We start from the raw sequence: 22,705 nt of genomic DNA on the forward strand, positions 1-22,705 counted from the left end.
ATATTCCAATCAGTTGCAACATCCCTCCCACCTTCTGAGTGGGATATAAGGGCTCAGGGATCTCCATTCCTACAATTATCTGATGAAGGGAACTCTTGCTCTCAAAGGCTTATATCCTGGAAAATCCTGCGGGTCTTTAAGGTGCTACTGGACCCAAATCTTGCTCTTCTACTGCAGACTAACACGGATAACCACCTGAAAGTAGGTTGCATCCAGTAGGGGCTTACTTGGCAAGATCTGATGAACGAGTTTTACTCACACAAGCAACCACTGTTATGAGGGTCAGGAAGAACTAATCTACCAAGTCAGATTTTTTTTTTATTAAACTTTTATTGCAGTTAAACCATTGCAACATACAAACGTACACATATAAACCAAAACATTAACCAGTACAAAACTATTTTGATACAGGAGGGAGTTAAGCACATACAGTTAAAACTATATAATTCAACAAACTTATAAGCTATAATGTAAAGCTTCTAGAGAGAGTTATTGTTTGAAGTAATTTTGATCTAGGCTGGATGTTATTTTTATCAACATATTCAAAAAATGGAAGCCATTTTTCCATGAACTTGGAATTCGCAGGAAACTGTTCAGCTATGTAAAGGTCATTATGAGTTTTTTCCATTATGAAGTGATTCCACACTTTTTCAAACCATGCATCTACAGAGGGTGCATGATCTTTCTTCCAAACCAACGCTATCTCGTTTTTTGCTACTACAAAAAGAGTTGCAATCAATTCTTTTCTAATCATAGGTATTGCTAAGTCTTCCCACTGATTTAGAAAAATGATTTTGGGATCCAGAGGGACCTCATACCCTGTGATTGTTCTGATTGATTCAATCACTTTCTCCCAATAACTTTTTATAAAAGGGCAACCCCACCAACAATGGGCAAACGTACCCGTCTCTCCACATTTTCTCCAGCATTGTGGGGAAGCTGATGGATATATGTAGGATAGTCTCTTTGGCGTAAGATACCACCCAAGTCAGATTTTTAATAACTTATCAGGAATTGGGTGACTGATTGAAGCATATGGCTTGGCTCGCTTGCACGAACTATCTCCAGCTCTAGGCTCTACCAGGACCTTCCCTGCAGGGTTCTTCTTTCTCTGCTTGGGACACAACGTGGTCTGGGAATGCACAGGTGCCTGGGAGCTGGTGACTGGACAACCTTGCATTGCATTGTGACTAGATGGTTTTTCAGAGAGGGGAGGAGGCTCAGGACTTTTGAGAGCCATTTTGGTGTCGTGGTTAAGAGCGCCAGGACTCTAATATGGAGAGCCAGGTTTCATTTCCCACTCCTCCACTTGAAGCCAGCTGGGTGACCTTGCATTAGTCACAGCTTTTAGCTCTCTCAGCCCCACCCACCTCACAGGGTGATTATTGTTGTGGGGATAATAATGGCATACTTTGTAAACCGCTCTGAGTGGGCATTAACTTGTCCTGAAGACCGGTATATAAACTGAATGTTGTTGTTGTTGTTGTTGTTGTTGTTATTGGTTGCTCTGGGCAGACCTCATGATTTGCAAGCAAAACATCCTCGGAAGACTGGAGAAGAACCACTGCCTAAGGTATTAGGGCACCACTGCCAGTCCATATGCACAATACTGGGGGGCTGGAGGGACTAGTGATCTGACCAGCGTTTGAACAAATGAATGCGCCAGATGGCAGCTGCTCTCCAAGATCTCCCACTTCGCCGGATACCAGGAGATCCTTCTGTGTGCAAAGCACAAGCTCTGCAACGGATCCTCCCAACCCCCCCCAGCCTGTACGCAGCCACAGGGAATGAAGCCCCAGGGGTGCTGCAGCTTCCTCTGCAAAAGTGCAAAGCCTCCAGGGGTGTGTGTGTGTGTGTGCGCCCTTTGGACGATCTGGAAAAGGACTGCTTGGGCTGCTTCAGCAGTGGGGCCACCCAGTTGCTGCCTGCCAAAGCATCCCAGACAATGCATTTTAGAGCAGAAAGAGTGTTTTCCTGACCAACTCCTCAGGATGGTCACCAACCCAGCGAGAGGGGGGGGGCGTGCCACAACTGCCCCACACAGACGGGCCCCACTCACCTTTCTCGTCAACGAGCTTTCGATTCTCGGCCAACTCGCGCTCTAGATCGTCCCGGTTCTCCCTCTCGACCTCTAGCTGCTTCTTCAGCCTCCTCATCTGAAACTGGGGTGTCTGCATGATATCACCAATGGGAGAGGCAGAGGAGCCAGGGAGGAATCTGCAAAGCAGTAGCAGCAGCAGCCGCCAGGCGCACGTTAGGAGACGTTTGTGTGCAGTCCCGCTTAAGCTCAGAGCAGTTTACACACTATTTGCCATCACAAACAAATACTGAACATGAGCTTTCGTGAGCCGCAGCTCACTCTTTTCAGATACGGCGACAACGTGAGTCCATCTGTCCTTGTATCTTGGAAAGATATATCTTGTTATTTTCAAAAGCTCAAACCCTACCACAAATTTTTGTTAGTCTTATGGGTGCTACTGGACTCTTGCTCTTTTCTACCGCTAAGAAGAGTGAAATTCAACTGTCATCTTAGTGGCCAAACGCCTTGAGAAATAAGACCAGTTTTGCAGCTCTCCCTCAGGGACGCTTTCCAACCTCACTCCCAAGCCTGGGGCAACTGCCGCAAAAGGCCCGCTCCTTGCTACTGCACACCAGCTCTCCCTTCTGTCCCTGGCCCCTCCCTTACACACTATGAATCCCCCCCTCCCATAGTTAACAGCCTGGACTGCTGCTATCCGAATGACTGGAAAACTTCATCCTTGCACAGAATTTGGATGCAGCGAGAGAGGTCCATGCCTAATCTGTCAATCACTCTGAAAGGTTTACAGTATGCTAGAAGAGACCTAGGACATGGGTCCAGACAGACAATGAGCACTTACTTATGGAGACTGGAGGAGGAAGCAACCTTCTGCAGTTTCAAGAAGTGCACCTCTGGCTTCTGTGGGGTGGTCTCCTCGGAGCTGGTGCTGGAGCCAGAGACGCTGGATGACTGCGACACTAGAAGAGGGGAGCACACCGGAGGGCGGAGTGAGTCTGAGGAGGTCCAAAGGCAAGCAGCCACCACCCCAAACCCCGCAAAGAACAGCCGATTCTCTGCCAAGCATCCTTCCCTGCTACTAACACTCTTCACCACCTTTGCCCCTTCGTGAACCAGAAATCCACTGGTGCCACGGGAGATATATCTGACTGGCTGCAGGCGGTGTTGCCCCTTAGTGTGCCAACAAACCTGCAGTAAGGCAGCTGCGAGGGCAAACTGCACATGCTACTACCAGAGACGGCACTGAAGCAGGTTCACAGCATGCTCACCCGGCACTTACTTTTCTTTTGAAGAAAGTTCTCCAGGTTCTCACCGAGGCAATCTTCATTGTACAGCATGAAGTTCAGGAACTTGGCCATCTCTGCCTGAGGGAGGGAGGGAGGGAGAGGGGCGGGACAGCATGAGTGACTGGGCTTCTGACCACAGACAGACCACGAGGGGGGACCCAGGCTCCCAGTTTCTACACCGACGCCAGGGCCCCCCACTTGGCTTTTGACATTGGCACACTTTGTGGGGATGCTCTGCCTCTTTGACTAGCATCACAAAGAGATTATACGTATCTAATGGGCTCCAGGGCCAAGAGGAAACCTTGAGCAGGAGCTCAGCACATAAGAAGCAGAGGTGGAGAAGCCGGATCCTTAACATTATTATTAACATTGACATTATTTATAGTCTGCCTTTCTCTCTGAGACTCGAGGCAGATTACACAGCATAAATCAACTTGATCAACGGCATCCAATAAACAATACAATAGGGCAGAGATTACAGAAATTTGAAAACAAGCAGCAATGCAACACAGAGCAGATACAATGCTGAAACAAAACGTAAGCAATCTGACACGACATATCAAACGATCTGAAAACTACTCAGTAGGAGCACACTTACATAATAAACAGTACACAGTAGTTTAGTCTACAGTCCCTATCCCTTTCTCAAAGCATCTCTCTGAACCGACACCTCAGACGGACACCTGAGGCTGAAGGCAAAGAGTGTGTTACCTGAATGTCATACTCAACCGTGCTCCATTCCCTAGGAATCTTGTCACTCATGGACGCCTGGTAAAGCAGCAACATGACCACCTGGAGGAAGGCAGCGAAAGAGGAAGCCATGTGACATGCCGCACGCAAAGGAAGGGAGACTGGCAACAAAATGCAGCAATGGGGCGGGAGGTTTACAGAGATGCAACAAGATGGCACGTGATGCCGCTGCCGGGTGTCTGCAGGCGACCCCAGCACTTTTTCCAGACCCGGTGGCTGCTTTCTTCCCATAACAACTTTGCACATGTGCTCAAGATAATGAGCTGTTCTCATGTTGCCATCAACTGTCCCACCCTCGCATCAGACCAGGAGGCTTTATGCGCTTGGGCAATTCCCTCTTTGTCAAGAGCAGCACACACCCAGCGTACCTTGGCCAGTTCCAGTTCTTCACCCGCTAAAAGCTTCTCCTCCGAAACCAGGTTGTGTACGGTGGACTTGTGCTTGCAGCACTCTGGGGAAAGAGAGAGATGGAGAGAACGGAACACCCAGCATCAGCCCCTGGGGAAAGGCCTCCAACGCACTTCTACTGCCCACACCAAGCAGGTTTTTGGTAGCGAGCTGGCACCCTCTCTAAGCAGCTATCTTCTTGGCTCTGGATGCATGACCACCTTTGGTTCACACCCATGAACAGGCCTGGAAAGAGGCACTTGCCCAGTGAATGCGCTAGTAAGAATCCTCTCCAAGTGACTCGGTGACGCCTGGCTGCATCCAGCAAGCACTGCCAACCCTGCCCACTTTCTCCCCCCTTCCTCTCAGCTATAAGGAGCGCCAGCCTTCACAGCACCATGATGGAGAGTGCTGTAAATAACCTCACATCCACTCTCCACTTTCCACACTGAGAAGCCCGTGGCTTTAAATTCAGGAGAGAGAAAAAGCAGCCCCTACTAGCAATGCATTGTGGACAATGATGCACAGCTAGGGGGGGTCTCCTCAATCTTTCGGGAATAGGAGTGTCAAGTTGGAAGATAACTTAAGGACCATTGCTTTCCAGTTCCCCTCCCCGCAAGAGGAACAGCTCGGTAGTGACGGAGGGGGGGGCCAGGCGAGTGGACCACTGACTGGCGATGACTCAGTTTGCAAACCTAACTTAGCACGACAAAGGCTAAAGTAATGAGCCACTAAACTCCAAGGAAGTACTGCTTACTCGCAAGAAAGCTGCAGATGTAGGCAACCCGCTCTGACAGATTCTGCTGCAAAACAGCCTGTGCCTCGTCTGTGCCATGGCTGGAAGAGAAAAAATGGTCATGTCAACACAGAGAGAGAGAGGTTTGTTCCCAGTGGTCTATTGGACTGGAAGGAGGCTAGAAATTGGAAGCCAGTGGAAAAGAGGAGCTTTATGGCAGGTGCACTTCTATGGCTTGCCCTGCATCCTGTGACACCCCGAACAGACTTCTCTTGAAAGCCTGGCAAGACGGTACCCAACAACCCTGGTGCAATCTCAGATGCAACGGAACAGCCAGGAACGGCCAGCTCATGCCAGGGCAGGGGGTGACGAGGAGGAGGTCAGTTAAGAACTTGGAGGCATTAAGACTTTGAATGGCTCCCAACAACGGCAACATGAATGAAGGAGGAGAGCAAACTAGAGGGCAACTGTAAGAACACGCAGGATGGCCACAGCAGACAAAACCAGTGTCCCTCCAGACCAGCAGCCTGCCTCCAACAGCCCTTCCACCCAGGGAGCCTGACTGGTGGCGGTTGGGAGAGCTCTGCCTACTGCAGCTCCTCTTCTGTCTTCCAGAGGACACCTACGAAACCCCACCCTTCATAACATTTAGGAGGGCCTGCAAAGCGAACTTCGGAAGGCTTTTGCTCATGGTTGATGTTCTCCTAGTCCACTGGACAGACCCTTGCCTGCACGCCACCTTAGAGTGGAGCACACAGGAAAACTCCCAAGGGTGGCTGAGGCCCCCTCCACCTCTCCCTTGATCATTCCAGACTCCATACATTTCTAGCTATTATGACTCCGTTTACTCCTGCACCCATATCCTCAGTAACAACCCAAATAGCAATTGCACAATAATGTGCCCAAAAGCCAGCAGGGGGAAGCCAATTATAATTGTTTCCCAAGTTGCCGTCATAATTTTCAAAGTCAGGATGCGCAGCCTGAAAGCCCCTCCAAGAGCTTGCAGCTACCACCACCACCTCCTTCTTTTTTTAAAACACCCTTTCAGAAAACGACCCCTTGATGCCCAAGAGGCAGGCCAAGGGCCCACAAGCAGCCACTCTGGGCTTGAGCAGCTCAGCAGGCACTCAGCGGCGCCGAAGCTTGAAAACAGCCAGCCTGGTTTCATGCTCTAAACTGGCCTGCAAGGAACTGCATGATGTAGGTCACAACAGCTCCCTAAACCAGGGATGTTATGAATGCTGGTCAGCTTTGCTTGTTGAATATTACAATAAAAAAAAAATCTAGCAGTGTACAGACAGGGCTGGATGAATTCCAAGTGTCAGAGAGTTTCAAATACTTCTGAAGAGAGGCAAATTGTGAGGGTATCAGTCAAAGTCTGCTTCTCTAGGCACCTAAGAGATAGTGAATTAATTTTTATGGAACTCTCAGCTACTGCAAGGGACGGGCATCACCAGCCCCTGAAGGGTGGAAAGAGGCTAACAAAAGACCCCGTACGAATGTTACAGTAATACAGATTAGGAGCACATTATACTAAAGCAACACATATGTATTCTAGTGAACTTCTGAACTCTACATGAACTGCTGTAGTTTTTTGCTCACTTCTTGTATAACCAACACATCTTGGACAGCTAATTAAAAATAGCAAACAATATCTAGATATGTCCTCCAGTCATAGAATGGACCAATGCTGATCTAGTCACTTAACACTTCCTGTCCTTTTTCATTGATTTATAGTTTTATTTTGCAAGTTGGCTATAACATCACTTTTGGGGCTAATTAGAATGTTATAAAATAAAAATATGAATATTGAATTAAGCATTAAACCCATCATAGTTTATCTATGTTATCACATGAAAAAGATCTTAGATTGCTGCATAAGTGAACCTATTAAAACTGTCAACTCAAGAGTTTTTGACTGAAAGAAATTTAATGAAGACCTAGATGAGAATTTTGCCATTGCTATGGGAATCTTAATGCATTTCACAGAAACTTTGATTGTTTTAAACTTGGGAGTTAATTAGGAAATGTTAGCAAACCTAATTCTAATTGCTTTTCTGCATTCCATCTTTATAGGATTTATATTCATAATCATGTATGTTTTGATATCTTGCTTCTTAAAAGACTAGAGTGTATTTCAATAAAAAGAAATAAACTCTAGAAGGACTCTGCGTGTCTTGATAGGGAAAAGTTTTGCAAAAAGAACCCTATAAATAATTTGTGCTGATAAGCAGCCTCGTTTAAAAAGCAAGCACTGTTTTGCAGGTCTTAACTAAGTGCTGAAAGCTGTCCAAGAGTAAAGATAAATCTTTAGTATGAGACAGCGGAAGCCTTAGGAAGATGCAGATAAAAATCCATTACACGAAGGGCACAAAAAGTAATATTTTTTTTAAAGATCAGTGTATAGTGCAGGCAGCTGGCATGTTTTAAACCAGACCTCCTCAGTCACCTCTGCCCTTTCTGAGTGGCTGGGGTCCTGCCTCACTGCCCGCCTGACTCATTTGTTCATCGAAGCTCCAAACCAGTGGGAGGGGGGATTTAGCAGGGCTGAACTAAACACAGTATCTGCAGGGATTCCTCTTCTCTGCCTTCCCAAACACAACTGGAAGCTCATCTCAAGTCATACCATAGGAGAGACTCTGTAGACTCCATGCGGCATTCCCAGGAGACGAAGCACAAAGACGGCTTCCTCCCGAGGAAGGCTCCGCCTGCTGGAATCTGCTCTGCTCAGCATTGGCCAGGACACTCTTCCTACTCTCTAACGCCAGGAGAGAAACACCTGCTCTTCCAAAAGGGCCCTGTCCTGCAAACAGCAAACCCTAAACAGCCTGCCTTGATGGATCATCCAGCTCACAAGCTTGCTTCAGCTGAACTCCTGGATTTTGTTTACTGTAGTATTATTCTGAAGAGCCTAAACATGAAAAAGTCATCTGCTTTAGTTACTTTGAGACAGATCGCGTGCAATGAAAAGTCTGGCAGACACACTTTAGTTGAGTGCCCCCTGCACCCATGTTTAAGACTGTTCTATCAGGAGATCCAGAGGAGTTAGCTGTGTTAGTCTGTAGTTGCAAAATAGTAAAGAGTCCAGTAGCACCTTTAAGACTAACCAAGTATATTGTAGCATAAGCTTTCGAGAACCATAGCTCCCTTTGTCAGATGCTGTGTCAAGGTGCAACACTTTTGGACTCTAATCAGATCTGAGGTGCAATACATGCGTGACTGATTTTAGGATTTTATTTTAGTATTTAGTTTTAGTATTTTACTGCTACTGTATTTTATGATTTTAATGCTGTTTTTATTGTATTTAATTCATGTTGTAATCCACTCTGAGCCTATTTACGGGGAGAGTGGATTAAAAAAAATCCAATAAATAAATAAATAAATAAATTGTACTGTTATTTGCTGATTTTATGTTTTATGCTGCTGTTTTTATTATTGTATATTTATATGTTATGATCCACTCTGAGCCCGCTTGTGGGAAGAGCGGAATATTAATTTAATTAGTAAATAAAAATAAAGATATCAAATCAATATAATAACAGGTTACTCCATTCCCCTACAACCCAAAGTAATTCTATTGGGAGTTTTAGACAATAAAACAATCCCTCAGATTAGAAAGGAATTCATAGTATTATTATTAACAGCAGCCAAACTGCTAGTGACAAGAAGGGGGAAAAACCACCTACCATCACAAGCTAGTATAATAAAATCTGGGAAATCATGTTAATAGACAACCAGACTGGAGTAACTGTGTTTAGGATTTCACTAAACATTTCAATGCAGCTGAAAAGCATGGAAAATCACAATTATCCCCCTCAAACATCTCAGAAAAATGGTTTCTATTTCATATGTAGCGTCAGTGAAGAATATAGCAGACCATCTAAATTTAAGTCTAAGGACAGATATACACACACCAGAAGAAAAACAAAATGATAGTTTTATTGTATGTATAATTTAAAATTTTATTAACAAGAACTTAATGGTAAGATTTCATTTTCCATCTTTAGAATAAGGGAAAAGTTCCATTAAAAAAAAACTAAGTCCTGTTCCCTTTATTTCAAGACCCTTTCTTGTTGAAAACTGGTAACGATTTCGAATTCAAAAATAAACAACAACATCTGGAGAAGTATTTCGCATGTGCCACTTAAAAGTGTATACGCAAAAATGGACGTGGGGGAAACAGGAAGGGCTGCAGATGCTGTCTGTCTTGGGAAGCGCCCCTTCCTAACCCACAGATGTACAGACTGCCCAGTCCCTCCCAAACAACGTGCCTGACCTCCAGGAGCTTGGAGGGGCGGGGGGACAGAACTTCTAGTGACAAGGGGAGAAACTTCAGTGCCCACTTCCTTGATTCTCCCCATAAACTAGCAGAATTATGGTGAACCATTGACGCACACCTGCAGTTAAGTTTTATAAATGTGAAAAGCTGCAACAGTCAACATTTCTTGCCGCATAAACTAAACTCAAGCCTCTGCACAAACATGCACAGCTGAATTCACTACGGGAAGGAAAATGGCACTGAGACTCTTACATTTTATTGATGATCTTGATGAAGACTCCGCCGTCTTGGAGCTGAGACAGCGAATTCAGGGGGTCTTCCAGCTTCAAGCTGTTCACCTGCAGGAGCGAGAGAGAACCCAGTCACAGACGGCAACCCACAAGCGTACAAGTCCAGGAACAGGGATCAACCCCCGACTGTCCCACCAACACAGCACACTGCACCAACTCTCCAAGACAGTGAGGGTGAGGGTGGAAGGCTCTCATTCAGCCACTGGGCTGACTAACTTGCTGGCCACAAGCCACTCACCCATTTCCCCTTCCATCAAAGTACAATGAAATCAAAGGCGTGTTGTGAGATACCTTGGGGCTTTGAGATGGGATGCCAAAGACTTCTAAATGAAGCAAGTTCTGTACTTTCCGTATGACAGACATGCACTTGGCTGTGATGCTTTCTGCCCTGGCAACCCTTCCCCCTAGAAACTGCCCCTGCCCAACTGAAGACATCCTGCCCTCATGTTTCAGGGCACAGCCCTGGCACAGTGAAGCTCGCACCTGTAACGGAACGGTTGCCCGTGTCTAAAACTAAGTTTCAACTTGCCAGGAGAAAGATGGATCTCTCTCCGGGGAAGCCGAAAGCAGTTAGTCTTTAGACCTGTCAAACAGGTAAGTTCTTTGAACCAGCTGTTTATCAGTACATTTATTTATATAGGGTTCAATATTGCTTTGCAACACCCTATTAAACACACAGACACCAATCTAGAATTTATTTCACTTTATTGAAAATACACCCTAGTTTTTTAATGAAGCAAGTAATCAAAATATAAATGGCTATTAATATGAATCCTATAACAACAGAACATAGAAAGGCAATAAGAAATAAGTTCACTAACATTTCTTATTAAGTCCTAAGTTTAACATTGCTCAAAGTTTCTATGATATACATAGGTAGAAATAGGTTCTCACCTAGATTCTCCCAAGAGATCTCTTCCATCAGTACCCTGCTTATTCTTTCTGTGTTTGCAATTATATACCTAATCATATGCAAATATTTAAGGTCTATTCACATGATAGCACAAACAAATAATGATTGGTTTGACACTTCACTGAATATTCGTAATTTCATAGTACAGCCTTCCAATTAGTTAAAAAATTATGTCATAATCTGATCTGCAGGAGAATACTATAAATCTCTGACAAGTGTCAAGAAAAAGTTAAGTTGGGCGATCACCATTGGTTGAATCTCTGATAGAAGAACATCAATCTCGGTAGAGTCCACTATTTTAATTAATTGTCAAAGGATGAAAGCACACCTGCTGAATTACCTTACACATAGAAAGAATACCCTGAAAGTCCATGCAAAGTTTAAAAGTTCATCTAGAGAGTACAGAAGCTAGGCCTAGTATTGTTCAGTATTGATTATGGGCATATGATTTTAATCTATATTGGCATAACACACCCACCCCACCTTTAAGCCCGTGACTGATGGTGAAAAGGCCAAGTTCTCAACAAACCTGCCTACTGGTTAGAATTGTCTTCATTGGCCTTGCTCTGTGACACCCCCCCCCCCCAAATCAAAGGTCAGGAAGGAGGGTTCCAGAGAAACAGGACCTGTTCTACTGCAGGGTCAAGACCCTGGGAAGTCCTTCTCCCCAGGTGAAAAAGACCTCCCCTTGGAAATTTTGGGGTGGAATCTCTTATTCTTTTTGCTGAGCCACCTGCAGCCCACCTGACACAGGGCTCAAACCTTCCCCTCCATCTCCACCCCTGTCCAATGCAGGCTGGGCTCTCAAGGTATAGGACTGCCATTTCTTCCACAGTCAGTTCAGCTCCTGATATCTCTGTGTTATGCTCAGGGCAGCCCAGAGGAAACAAGGTCCAACTGCCCACAAGATCTATAGCTCCACAGCAAAAGACAACAGCTTAGATTCCACGGAGCACCAAAGTAATGTGAAGACACAGTTTAGCGCCAAAAGACTTTTATTTGGGTGGGGAAAGCTACCGACTTGATTAAGGGGAGTAAGCCCCCCGCCCCATAACCAAGCTTCCTAGCTTCCCTGGTTTAGGATCCAAGATACTGGAGAGGGCACTAACTCTGGTTAACACACAGGCCTGCATATGTACATCACAGGTAACCAAGGCTGAGTTTGTGCACCTTTCGTGCTGCAAGTACAACAGCTGATAAAGCAAAGCGTCAATCTCTATACTCCATTCTTACTGCAGAATCCTCTGTTTTGTTGGTAAAGAACGCTGCCTGCTGCAAAGGAAAAATTCACTGCCGCTGAGCCGCTACCAGACTGCCAGCTCCAACATGTTAGACATTGTGGTTCATTTGCATAAAGGCATATCTCTTGCTTGTGTAAAATGTTGGTGGGCTGCCTCATCACTAAAATATGTTCCAGAATGCTCCGAACTTTAAATCCAAACAACCAAGCCAAAAACATACAAAATAGAGCAGTAAATTAAAAACAGCATTAGAAGTAATTTAAAGGCTTTAAGAGCTGCAAGTTCTCAAAGTTATGAATAAGCATAAATCAAACTGACATTAGGAAAATTACCTCCATTTGTACAGACAGCGTCCAAAAGCAAGGGTGGGGGTGCTTAGATGTTACTCTACAAGCAGGTAAGGGAAGCCCCACCTACCCAAGAAAACAGAAGCCCTGCCTCAAGAACAAACGTGCCGCATTAATAAAGACAGACAGACGCTGCCTGTTTGCATCTACAACACAAACTGCTGTGGAGAACAAGGAAGACTTGAAGTGCCAGAGAATTCAGAATGAAAGCACGGTCAAGAACTCCTACAGGGTGCCTGCTTCACAGGGACACAAGCTCACTGGTGTTCGTTTTCCCAAAGGCTCCCTGGAGCAAGATCTTGCTGTTTCTGACGAGGTGTGAGCAAAGTCTTGATCGGTAGACACTGATAAACAGGCATGGCGTGGGGGCTTCATTAATCTCAGCTGACTGCCGTGACTTTGCTTATCAACTCCCACCCTGTGTGGACGTTCTGAACATCCTCTGGGCACAGGGGTCATGGGGGGGGGGTGAGGGGGGAAGGTAGCTGTGAATTTCTTGCATTGTGCGGGAGGGTGGACTAGATGACCTTTGGGTTCCCTTCCAGCTCGATGTTTCTATGTTTCTAAGTGCCAAGATCTCTTGCTACATGCAGAATGAGCAGGCCAAGAGCCGACGTGAGACTGGCTCAGACCCTTCCTCAGATGAGACTGGTACCATACGCCAGAGCAAATACAGGACATTCCTATCCCAGAAGACTTTTGAATTAAACTGAGCAAACTTTCAGATGGCAACTTTTATTGGAGACTCTCTCTGTCAAAACACTGACTTTCAATGTATTTGTGTTGGTATGCCAGGCTCCTGCAGTGGCGGATCAGCGCCTGGGGCTATGGTACCCTCTAGTGCACCCCTTTTTCTTGGCTTGGCTTTAGCTGAGCCTCAGAGACGGAGGTCTTGCTCGGCATGCCTAAAGTCTCCAGATAAAAGGGATCAGGCACCTGATGACGTGAAGGACCTCTGCCTGAGACCCTAGAGAGCTACTGCCAGTCAGAGAGCGGCTGCTGTCTCCATGTGGCCCCACTGCTCCCTACGAGGAACAGGAATTGCATCAACTTCTTTACGCAACAAGTTATTAGAATGAGAAATTCTTAGCCGGAGGATGTAGTGACAGCAACAGGCACAGGCAGCTTTATAAGGGGATTAGACAGAGGCATAGCTTCATGGCGGAGAGGTCCATCAAGGGCTACTTAACTGCGGTGACTAAAAAGAACCTCTGAATCCCAGTGCTGGAAGGCAACATCAGGAAAAAGCCTCTAGTCCCTGTTGTTGGGCCTCCAGGGCAACTGGTTGGCTTCTGTCTGAGACGGGATGCTGGACTAATTGGACTCTCACCAGTCTGATTCAGATATCTGAAACAACCTTTACAAACCACTTATTATTTAATAGTTGCTGTTATGTTGTTTTATTTCTTTTTTGCTGTTGTTCGAGGTTTACAGCAACAGTTCAAGCCTGATGTTCCGGCATAAAAGCCAGGCAATCAAAATAATTGTTCAGGGAATCATTCACATTTATGGAAAGCTTTCCAACATTTTTAAAGGTTAGCAGGGTGTTTTTTTTTTGAAGTTTAATTTCATTCTTTCACAACAACAATTCATGTGTTTTTGTAATTGGCACAAGCATTAAATCTTTGATGAGAAAAGCATCTCCTCCTTTCCCAATAATTTTAGTGCTTCAAAAACACGGCTGTTTCAGACGACCAGTCGAGGGAGTATCCCTGAGCAGTCCTAGGCAAGTGATACTTAGGCATGATTGGGCAATCACGGGCAAGGGGTGACGGGGAGGGGAGAAGTAAGCTGCCAATGACCACAACAACTACAAATCAACACTCAAGCCAGCTTGGCTGACCTCTGTGGGGGCCAGCAAAGAGAATTCTTGGGCCACTTTGAAATAAATAAATGGCAGTAACCGAGTCAATCCAGCAGGCTGCAGTGGTTAGTGTCGGATTAGAATCCGGGGGGCGGGGCACAGGTTCGAATCGCCACTCTGCCATGGAAGTTCAATGAGTGACCTTGGGCCAGTCACACACACTCAGCCTAACCTACCTCACAGGGCTGTTGTGAGGATAAAATTGAGGCGATGAGAACAATGTGAGCCGTGCTGGGTTCCCCCTGGGAGGAGCATCTGGGCATGAACAAAGCAAACTAATAAAAATGTTACCTGCTTTTGACTAAACGCGTGAGCCAAGTCCAGATATAAGAAGCGCAGAGAGCTATAAGCTGAGGCGCTTTGCAAAACCATGAGATCTCCCCTTGTGCTGGAACTTGCCACTCTCAACACAACAAATGCTCCCAATCCCACGTAACAGAAGAGGCCTCACACTGTAATACCATGTTTGGGGGGGGGGGGTCTTAGCACCAACTAGGGTCAATACACCAGGCACTTGGTAACATATTATTTGGCTGCCCTCTCTATTTTGCTATCCTGGTCTAGCTGACACTATAAGCCAACAGTTCTAGGGTACTTAGTAGGTGGCAGCAGAAGCATTTCCTGGTCGACTGAATCTCTGGGGACAAGGACTGGGCCAGGTTACTGAGCAAGGACTATGGGGGCTGCTCGTGAAGTGTTCGGAGGGGCGTGTGCCGTAGGCATCTCTGGGCCTGCAAGGGACTCCTCTCCATCTGAGGTGCCTGTATCAGTGGAAGGATGCATGAAAGGGTTCGACTAAAGATGCCTGTATTTTAAAAAGAATGTCTTCTTGGTATCTTCCTGTTTTTGCACATTGTTCTTCTCCCAGTTGCAAATACTGCTAGTCTAATGACTGGCTCACTACCAGGTAACGCAACTCTACAAGTGAAGCTTTATATATTTGTCTTACACTGTGTAATCCGCCTTGAGACTCAGTGAGAAAGGAGGACTATAAATAACATTAATAACAATAATAAATATCTACCCTTTGGTAAGGTCTAAATCACAGGGAATAGCATAGGACCACGTTCACAATTGCAAACTTAAGAAGATGCTGTGGCCAGAAACAGTGAAGGTGACTGGTGATCAGTAGTACTATTTTGGATACTTCATTCTGATGCTGCTGAGTTATTCATTCATTTATTAACAAAATGTTTACCCCGCCTTGTTAACGAAGCTCTAAAGCGAGGCTCCTCCTATGAGGCATCAGCTTTCCATCAGAAGCCATTGGGTACGTCATTGCCTCCCCTCCAGCATCATGCAAACGCTTACCATCTCCAATCACAGGACTGCATAACTACACAGCCCTTTTAATCAAGAGGCCACTGATCCAGGCCTTTTATCATGGCTCCCCCCCAAAACAAAGCCCCACACGCAGTACGCATCAGCAAGACGCATTTTCCAAAGGATGACACCGGAAAAGTTAGGGAGATATTCTCCCCTCTCAGTGTTTATTCAGGAATGGAAAAAGGCCACCCACAAGCACTGAAGGAAAACTCCTCCCTGGCAGGCTTTCAAAAAGAGCTTGATCACGAATCTGTGGCTGAGGCTGGCTTTGGGGCTGTTCTGAAAAACGGAGGCAAAATTCTGCGGCAAGGGAAGCCAAACCCAGTGACGTCTAAACTAAGCAAGCTCAGGTGACTTGTTCCACTTTCGCTGGTCACGCAGAAGGGCAATGAGTTCTGCGTGGAACTGAAGACCTGGCTCCGAAGATCCTACAGACTCCATCCGGTTTTCAAGGTTCTTTAAAGCGGTTTGATTAGGGAGCTGCAGGTCCAGCTCTTGTTGTGGTCAGTATAGCTTACGTCCTCTTCTCCGCAGGGGCAGCGGGCTGAGCTAGACGCTGCGCCCTTGAAGAAAAATAGATCCTGTTGGTTTCCAGGTAGCTCTGAGGGATTTTATGAGCTCCCCGGGCAGTTCTGTGGAGACACCTGTGCCAGCGTAGAACGATGGGCTGGTTGTTCCTTGGCATCCTCTCCCACACTCTGCAAGGCCCCAGCGCCGTGGCTTGCCAGGGAGCTAGGGGATATGATGCGGATTGGGAGACATCGAGCCCATTATCGGTGGAAAATTTGAAACGGATCAAACAGAACACATCACAGAGCCCACTGACCAAGCCTACGAGCCAGCAGTGATCGCAGCAAATCTTTCTCTGACACCAAGTAAATCTCATCCACGCTGTTAAGTTACGAACCACTGCAAACAACACCCAAGTCCAACCCCACCAACGGTGATAATTTGGCCCCCAACTGTGTTATTTTTGCAAGGTTCTTTGCTAATGAAATCTCTTTCATCCGTTCTAACTCGGGGGCCCAGCTGAAGGTGGGTGCGGTGGGTGTAGCACAAGAAGCACCTGCTTGACTGTCTTCCATAGACAGATTCAGACTGATTTGTCGGACAGAGGCTGAAAGGGTACGACCGCCTTCAGTGGCGCTCCTGATCAATGCCTACCTTGACTTGCAAACTCAGGCCTGGAAAAGGTGCTGGAGCCGCTGGTTAGAGTCGTTGATGCCTTTTATGAGTGAGGGAGCTCTGCCCAGAGCTTGGAAGGCAGCACTTGTCAGAATTCTGCTTTCCAAAAAATTCACTGGCTAAGGAAGGAAACAGTGGCCAGTGACAGGTCAGTCTCCAATTTCCCTTTTTTAGGAAAGACGACAGAACATGTGGGGACAGAGCGCCTTCAGGGGTTCCTGGAGGACACACCTGCCCTGACCCACTTCAGCCTGCCTTCAGGCCTGGGTTCGGAACCAAGACAACTTGAGTGGCACGGATGGATGATCTCTGTTTAAAGCTGGACGGGGGCAATCTTCCCTCATAGCGCTGTCAGCGGCCCTTGGAACAGCTGGCCACTCTGTTCTAAGCCCCTGGTTGGAACACTGCGCTGACATTAGAGGAGCAGCTCCTCAGTGGCTCTGGTCTTCCCTGTCTGAGCAGGCAGAAAGGGCTTCCACCAAAGGGGCCCAATCAGCAGAACGGGATACGTGCTGCGGAGCGCATGGGATTCTCTCAGCCACGGTCTGCGTTAGATATCTGAGGCTGCTTCGTAAGACCATCAACATGCAGATGAAACACAGCTCCGTATTTCACCCGCGAAGCCTCCAAGATGCACCGGTCTTGGCTCTGAGCCAGCGCTTGGAGGCTGGGGCCAGGTGGCTGAGACAGACCGAGCCGAGGCTCAATCCAGACAAGACGAAGGCGATGCTGGTCAGGAAGGCTGCTCGGATCCACTTGCCTTGGATGGAGCGGAGCTGGCATCTGCAGAGCAGGCGAAGGAGCTTGGGGTGCTCATGGGCCCAACCTTGCTGCCTGAAGGGCTGGCTGGAGTGTGGCCAAGAGTGCCTTCCGTCAGCTGCATCTGCTTCCCTAACTCTCTCCTTTCTCAGACTCGGCTGATCTGGCTACAACCTCGCAGCTGAATTATTGCCCTCAGTTCTGCTTTGGGGCTGCCCTTAAAGACAGCTCAGAAGCTCTACCTAGTCCAGAATGCAGCAGCCTGATTACTGGCAGATGCTAGCAAATGGGGACACATCCCACTTAGCGTAAAACGACTACACATGGGTTGCCAGCTTGTTTTCAAGCCCAATTCAGGGTGCTGGTTACAATCTTTAATACCCTTCATAGCTTACAAGCCAGATATCTGCACAGCCATGCCAGCTATAGCCTGAAGCTGCCACCTACCAGGGATTCCCCACTTGAGGTAACCTTGCCTGGCATCCACAAGTGCCTGTGCTTTTCCCACTGTAGCACTCGCTTTGTGGAATAGGGCCCCTAAAGAGGTGACGCAGGCACCCTCTCTAGAAATATCCAGGAGGTGCCACAAGGCCACTTAATTCGCTGCAGACTGCAGGCATCTTTTGGAGGGTGGAAAGATATCCAGGGTTTTATTTTATTGGTTTTAAATGTCTTTGTTCAGAGTCTTCGGCCTTTCCACATAAGAAAGTGCTCCAACTCTTTAGTTGCCCTCTTCTGTGCTTTTTCCAGCTCTGCAATGTCTTTTTGGAGATAAGAGTGACCAGAACTGCACACAGCATTCCAAAACAGGCCGCACCACAGATCTATACAGAGGCATTACAATAATGGATGTTTTATTTTTAATTCCTTTCCTGATAGTTCCCAGCATGGAGTTTGCCTTTTTCACCACAGTCGCACAATGAGTTCACGTTTTCATCAAGCTATCCACTGCAACCCTCAGATCTCTATTCTTGTCTGTCTCGGCCAGTTTGGACATTATAGGCGTATATTTAAAATTGAGAAGTTTTGTTCCACTGCACTTAATTTGCAACGTTCTCTCCCACTCTCCCAATTCGGGAAGATCGACCTAGAGCTCTTTACCATCTACATCCCACCCCCAACGAGCAAACTAAATAGCCCCCGTCCATAATTTAACATGAAGCTATTCCTATGAATAGTTTCCTAGAAGTAAGCCCTGCTAAGCAGACTTGAGTAAGACTCTTGAGTAGACCCTGGTAAAGCTTGCTTTCTAAGCATACGAGATGCACCAGATCAGCCTTATCCACATCTGTTAGCCTTCTCAAAGATCTCCAAAAGGGTGTGTGCAAGCCACAGATTCTGTTAAGATTACCCAGAACAGACATTAGACTAAGTGGCTTGTAATTCCCTGGATCCCTTCCGGTTTCCTTTTTCAAAAATCAGTGTAACATGCATGTTTGCCCACCTTTGGTGACAGTGCCCTAAAATCAAAACATTCTGGGAGGAGATTTTAAATCAAATAAAATTAATAATGAACTACGGCATACCCTTAGAGCCTCAATTAATTTTTTTAAATCTATGGCAGGGGTAAACGTGCCAACACCTCAACGAGATTTCATTAATAACCTACTTGCTATAGCAAAATCATCAATAGCATATTTTTGGAAAAATCAGTCTCCACCATCCTTGAACCACTGGTACTCCAGAGTGTGGGACCAGCTCATTATAGATAAAATAACAGACAATTTATCGGCTAATGCCTCTACATCTAACTATTATGAAAAATGGTGGTCTTTCTTAGATTTTATCGACAAAACCGAAACCCTCCCTCCCAACCATCTTTATCAAGATATATTGAAAGTCTAGCACTACAAACTAAAGTATCTATACCAATATATTGTGAATTTTTTTTGTTGTGTGTGAACTACAAATCACAGTAAAAGTGTTTTAAATGTTTTTCTTCGAAACCTGCAATCTTGTATAACCACTATATTACTCCATGTATTTGCTATTTAATGTTTATTGTTATTGTCTCCGTTCTATAATTAATAAAAGCTGTTGAAATTTTTTTTAAAAAAAAAATCAGTGTAACATTTGCTATTCGCTAGTCCTCTGGTACCAAGGTCAGTTTTTGTAACAAGTGCCATACACTGGTCCAAAGATCAACAATTACATATCTGAACTCCTTAGAACCCTTGAGAGTACGTCAGCCATCCAGATGCAGGCACTTGTTTATTTGTACAGTCCCCTGGTGTAGTTCTGCCACCAGGGGCCTAGGAAGCAGACAACTTCCAGATAGTGTCTTTGCCACCTTTCCGCCCCCCCCCCCCGCCCCCCAGCAATTTTTTTTAAAAAAGAAAGCTTTCCACGGCTGCAGCAAACATGGGCCCATCAACCTACCCGTATGCCTTAATTCCTCTCACCCCCTACTTCAAATTGTCCCTGTGTTTGTCTCTCTCGTTATCCCTACCCTGGCTGGGGAGTTAAAACATATTTTATTGCACAATAGAAAACCTTTGTTCGTGGTATGTCCAGAAAGTGTGTTTGTCGTGTGTGTGTGTGTTTTACAAGGATCAATCAAATTAGCAAAAAAGTGATCTCCACCCCCTTTCCACACACTGTGATCTGTTTTAATGGTTGTAAATGTGGAATACTGAGTGCCTTTGTTCCAGCTTATATCAAAGTAAACAATATTCTAGCTTAAAGATGTGACTATATTTTGTGTTTGTGGTTTTAAAATACATCATGTTTGAGTCAGACTAAGTTAAAGCACGTATGAAGTGTGAGATTCGAAGTTAGAACTGCTCCCATTCCAGATAATCAAAAGTTACTTTAATGACATATTAAGCACTGCTGATGTTTGGCTTTTTGCAAATGCAACTTTGCTACATTCAACCGGAGCCCACTTCATCACATGTAAGAAGGATGTCCTGTACTAGCAGACTTGTGCACGTGTGTGTAAATATAAAATTACCAAATCAGGCACACAGCTATATAGAGAAATATGAAGAGGCACAGACACTGCAGACTTAAGTAGCTGGCACATGGAATCCTCGGGGGCTGATACACAGAGAACAGGGGAAGGAGTAAGAGGAAGCAGTAAATCTAAACGACACGTGTACAGATCCCAACCCTGCTGCTCCGCCCTTCCCCTGCCAGAGGGGAGGCAGTCAGGAAGAGGCCCTTTCCAGTGCCCTCGGACTCTTCTGCCCCAGATCTCCCGAGTTCCACAAGATAAATCAACTATTTGCTACTACCAGGATACCACCGCAACTTCCTTAGATCACCAGTCGTATCATTTGATTTCAGCAGACTGGGCTGTGATCACCCCACCATGGTCCTGGCAGTTTCCCCCATTGTTTGCCTATTCCTCCCCCCCCCCCGAGGGACACGGATTTCTCCTGGTGCGAGAGGCTCCCCAGAGATGCTGAGGTCATTTTCCCAGCCTTCTTCCTCTCGGAACCATTCCTCTAACTAAGGGAGTCTGAACTCTTTGTGTGAAGTTGCAAAACCATTTCCACTTTCTTCTCCAAACCAAATTTCTTCCCACTGGTCATTCTCCCCGGAAAGGAGGGGGCAGAACCTGCCCGTCAAACTAGTCTCCTGATCTGAAGGTGACAGGTAGCACTTTATCTACCCCATTTAAAAGCCTATCCAGCCGGAAATCCAGTACACATTTCCAGGAGGCTCTCAAGCCGGAATTCTCCCTAGAAGCTAAAATGACAAGACTGAGGCTATCGTACTTTGGTCACATCATGAGAAGACAAGATTCTCTGGAAAAGTCAATAATGCTAGGAAAAGTGGAAATCAGCAGGAAAAGAGAAAGACCTAAAACGAGGTGGCTTGACTCAATAAAAGAAGCCACGTTCTCCAGTTTGCAGGATCTGAGCAAGTCTGTTAATGATAGGATATTTTGGAGGTCTTTCATTCACAGGGTTGCCACAGGTCGGAAACGACTTGACGGTACATAACACTCACACACTCTGGGTAGGCAGTGTCCACTAGGACGTGGGTGCAAGAGACTTGACCCAGTAGGTGTCTAATTTCATCTGAGCTAACATGACCTTACGGGCTGTGTAGTTAAGAACTGTGTTCAGATTTATTTTGTAATGGGTTGAAACTATCTGTACATATTTGTACTGTCTCTTGCTCTCCCCTTTATACTTGGGATTCTCTAAACATCCTGTTTGCATTCTCTCCAATAAAGCTTATTTCCCCACAAACCACAACAGCCTTTGACTGACCGGTATAATCAGAGCTTGGTTAGTCAAGGCTGGGGAGAGTGAGTATTTGGGCATGTCAGGTGGGGGGGGGGGGGGGAAAGACACCAAACATCAGCTAGCTGCCTTGGTCTATGGCTGGTGGCAGCTGTGCAGTTTGTGTGTACGGGGTAGGTTTGTGTCTGTGTGCACTCATGCACTGCACCTGCTTTTGGCAGCTAAGATGAGGAAGATTGGAAAGCTGCTCTGCTCTTATTAAGCCAGATTTGGTGAGAGAGAACTAGATCTCCTAATGAAGATATAAACCGAGAGAGGGAGGAGCAAGAGGCCTCACCACTCGAGTGTAAGGAAGGGATACTTTACCCAGGCAAGAAGGGTCGAGGCTCGGGACTCATGGAGAGACATCTTTGCACTTCACAAGGTTACCTCCCAGACCTACAAAGGTCAAAGGGAAAAAACACAGTTAAAAGCCTTGAGATAGATTATTGTCCACAATCAAGATGGCGTACTCAACTAGCAACAGAGACATAAAAATACAGGCGCTCCATCCACCTGGGAGTTTCAATTCCAGTACTTTTGCAAGCGGAAAAGATGGCTTGCCATTTGAAGCACAAAATGTAACATTCGCTTCTGAAAGAGCTAACGAGTATTGTCCTTTTGCATCTCACCACCATCAAAATGGAGGCCACAGAGGTGGCTTTTTATTCCTGTCTTATGCTTTCCAGACCACTAACATGGACAGTTATTAAAAATAACCCACCCAGTAACTTGTCGCCATCGTTTCTGAAACTGCATGCCAGGGAGAATACAAGTCACCCACACAAATCCAGCACAAATGTAGAACTGCTCACTTCAGCTATGGAACGAAGGCTCCGGATTGCTCAAGATGCAACGGAGACCACCCAATTAACTTTGGTTAATTTACAAAGGGAAAGAAAAAAATTCAGACCACAGCCTGATGAGGATGGAAGAATATACACAAAAAGTGTTCAGAGCGCGTGGAGAGCTGCTGAAAGTCAGATAAAAGGAACTGGGGGTGGGGGAATTCGCCCACTAACATTCCAGGGAAACATGCAAAACCTAGTGAGACAGGATGCAGGGGTGG

At 46.1% G+C, this 22,705-nt stretch overlaps 1 protein-coding gene across 5 annotated transcripts in view; it reads right to left on the bottom strand.

Moving 5' to 3' along the window:
- Positions 1-22,705, bottom strand: part of NUMA1 (nuclear mitotic apparatus protein 1) — an 81,492-nt gene that overhangs the window by 25,120 nt on the left and 33,667 nt on the right. For 4 of the 5 annotated variants that reach the window (XM_054974756.1, XM_054974753.1, XM_054974754.1 and 1 more), the window contains exons 2-9: positions 21,964-22,035; positions 9,729-9,814; positions 5,219-5,298; positions 4,443-4,525; positions 4,036-4,116; positions 3,318-3,402; positions 2,880-2,997; positions 2,060-2,217 (exon numbers count right to left, since the gene is read on the bottom strand). In XM_054974756.1, the coding sequence (XP_054830731.1) occupies positions 2,060-2,217; positions 2,880-2,997; positions 3,318-3,402; positions 4,036-4,116; positions 4,443-4,525; positions 5,219-5,298; positions 9,729-9,814; positions 21,964-22,005 (733 nt within the window). In that variant the 5' untranslated portion in view covers positions 22,006-22,035. Of the gene's footprint in view, positions 1-2,059; positions 2,218-2,879; positions 2,998-3,317; positions 3,403-4,035; positions 4,117-4,442; positions 4,526-5,218; positions 5,299-9,728; positions 9,815-21,963; positions 22,036-22,705 lie in introns of those variants that run through there. The other variant, XM_054974757.1, reaches the window with a different exon arrangement.

This window comes from Eublepharis macularius, chromosome 3 (assembly GCF_028583425.1).
Source record: "Eublepharis macularius isolate TG4126 chromosome 3, MPM_Emac_v1.0, whole genome shotgun sequence".
Taxonomy (NCBI): Eukaryota; Metazoa; Chordata; class Lepidosauria; order Squamata; family Eublepharidae; genus Eublepharis; species Eublepharis macularius.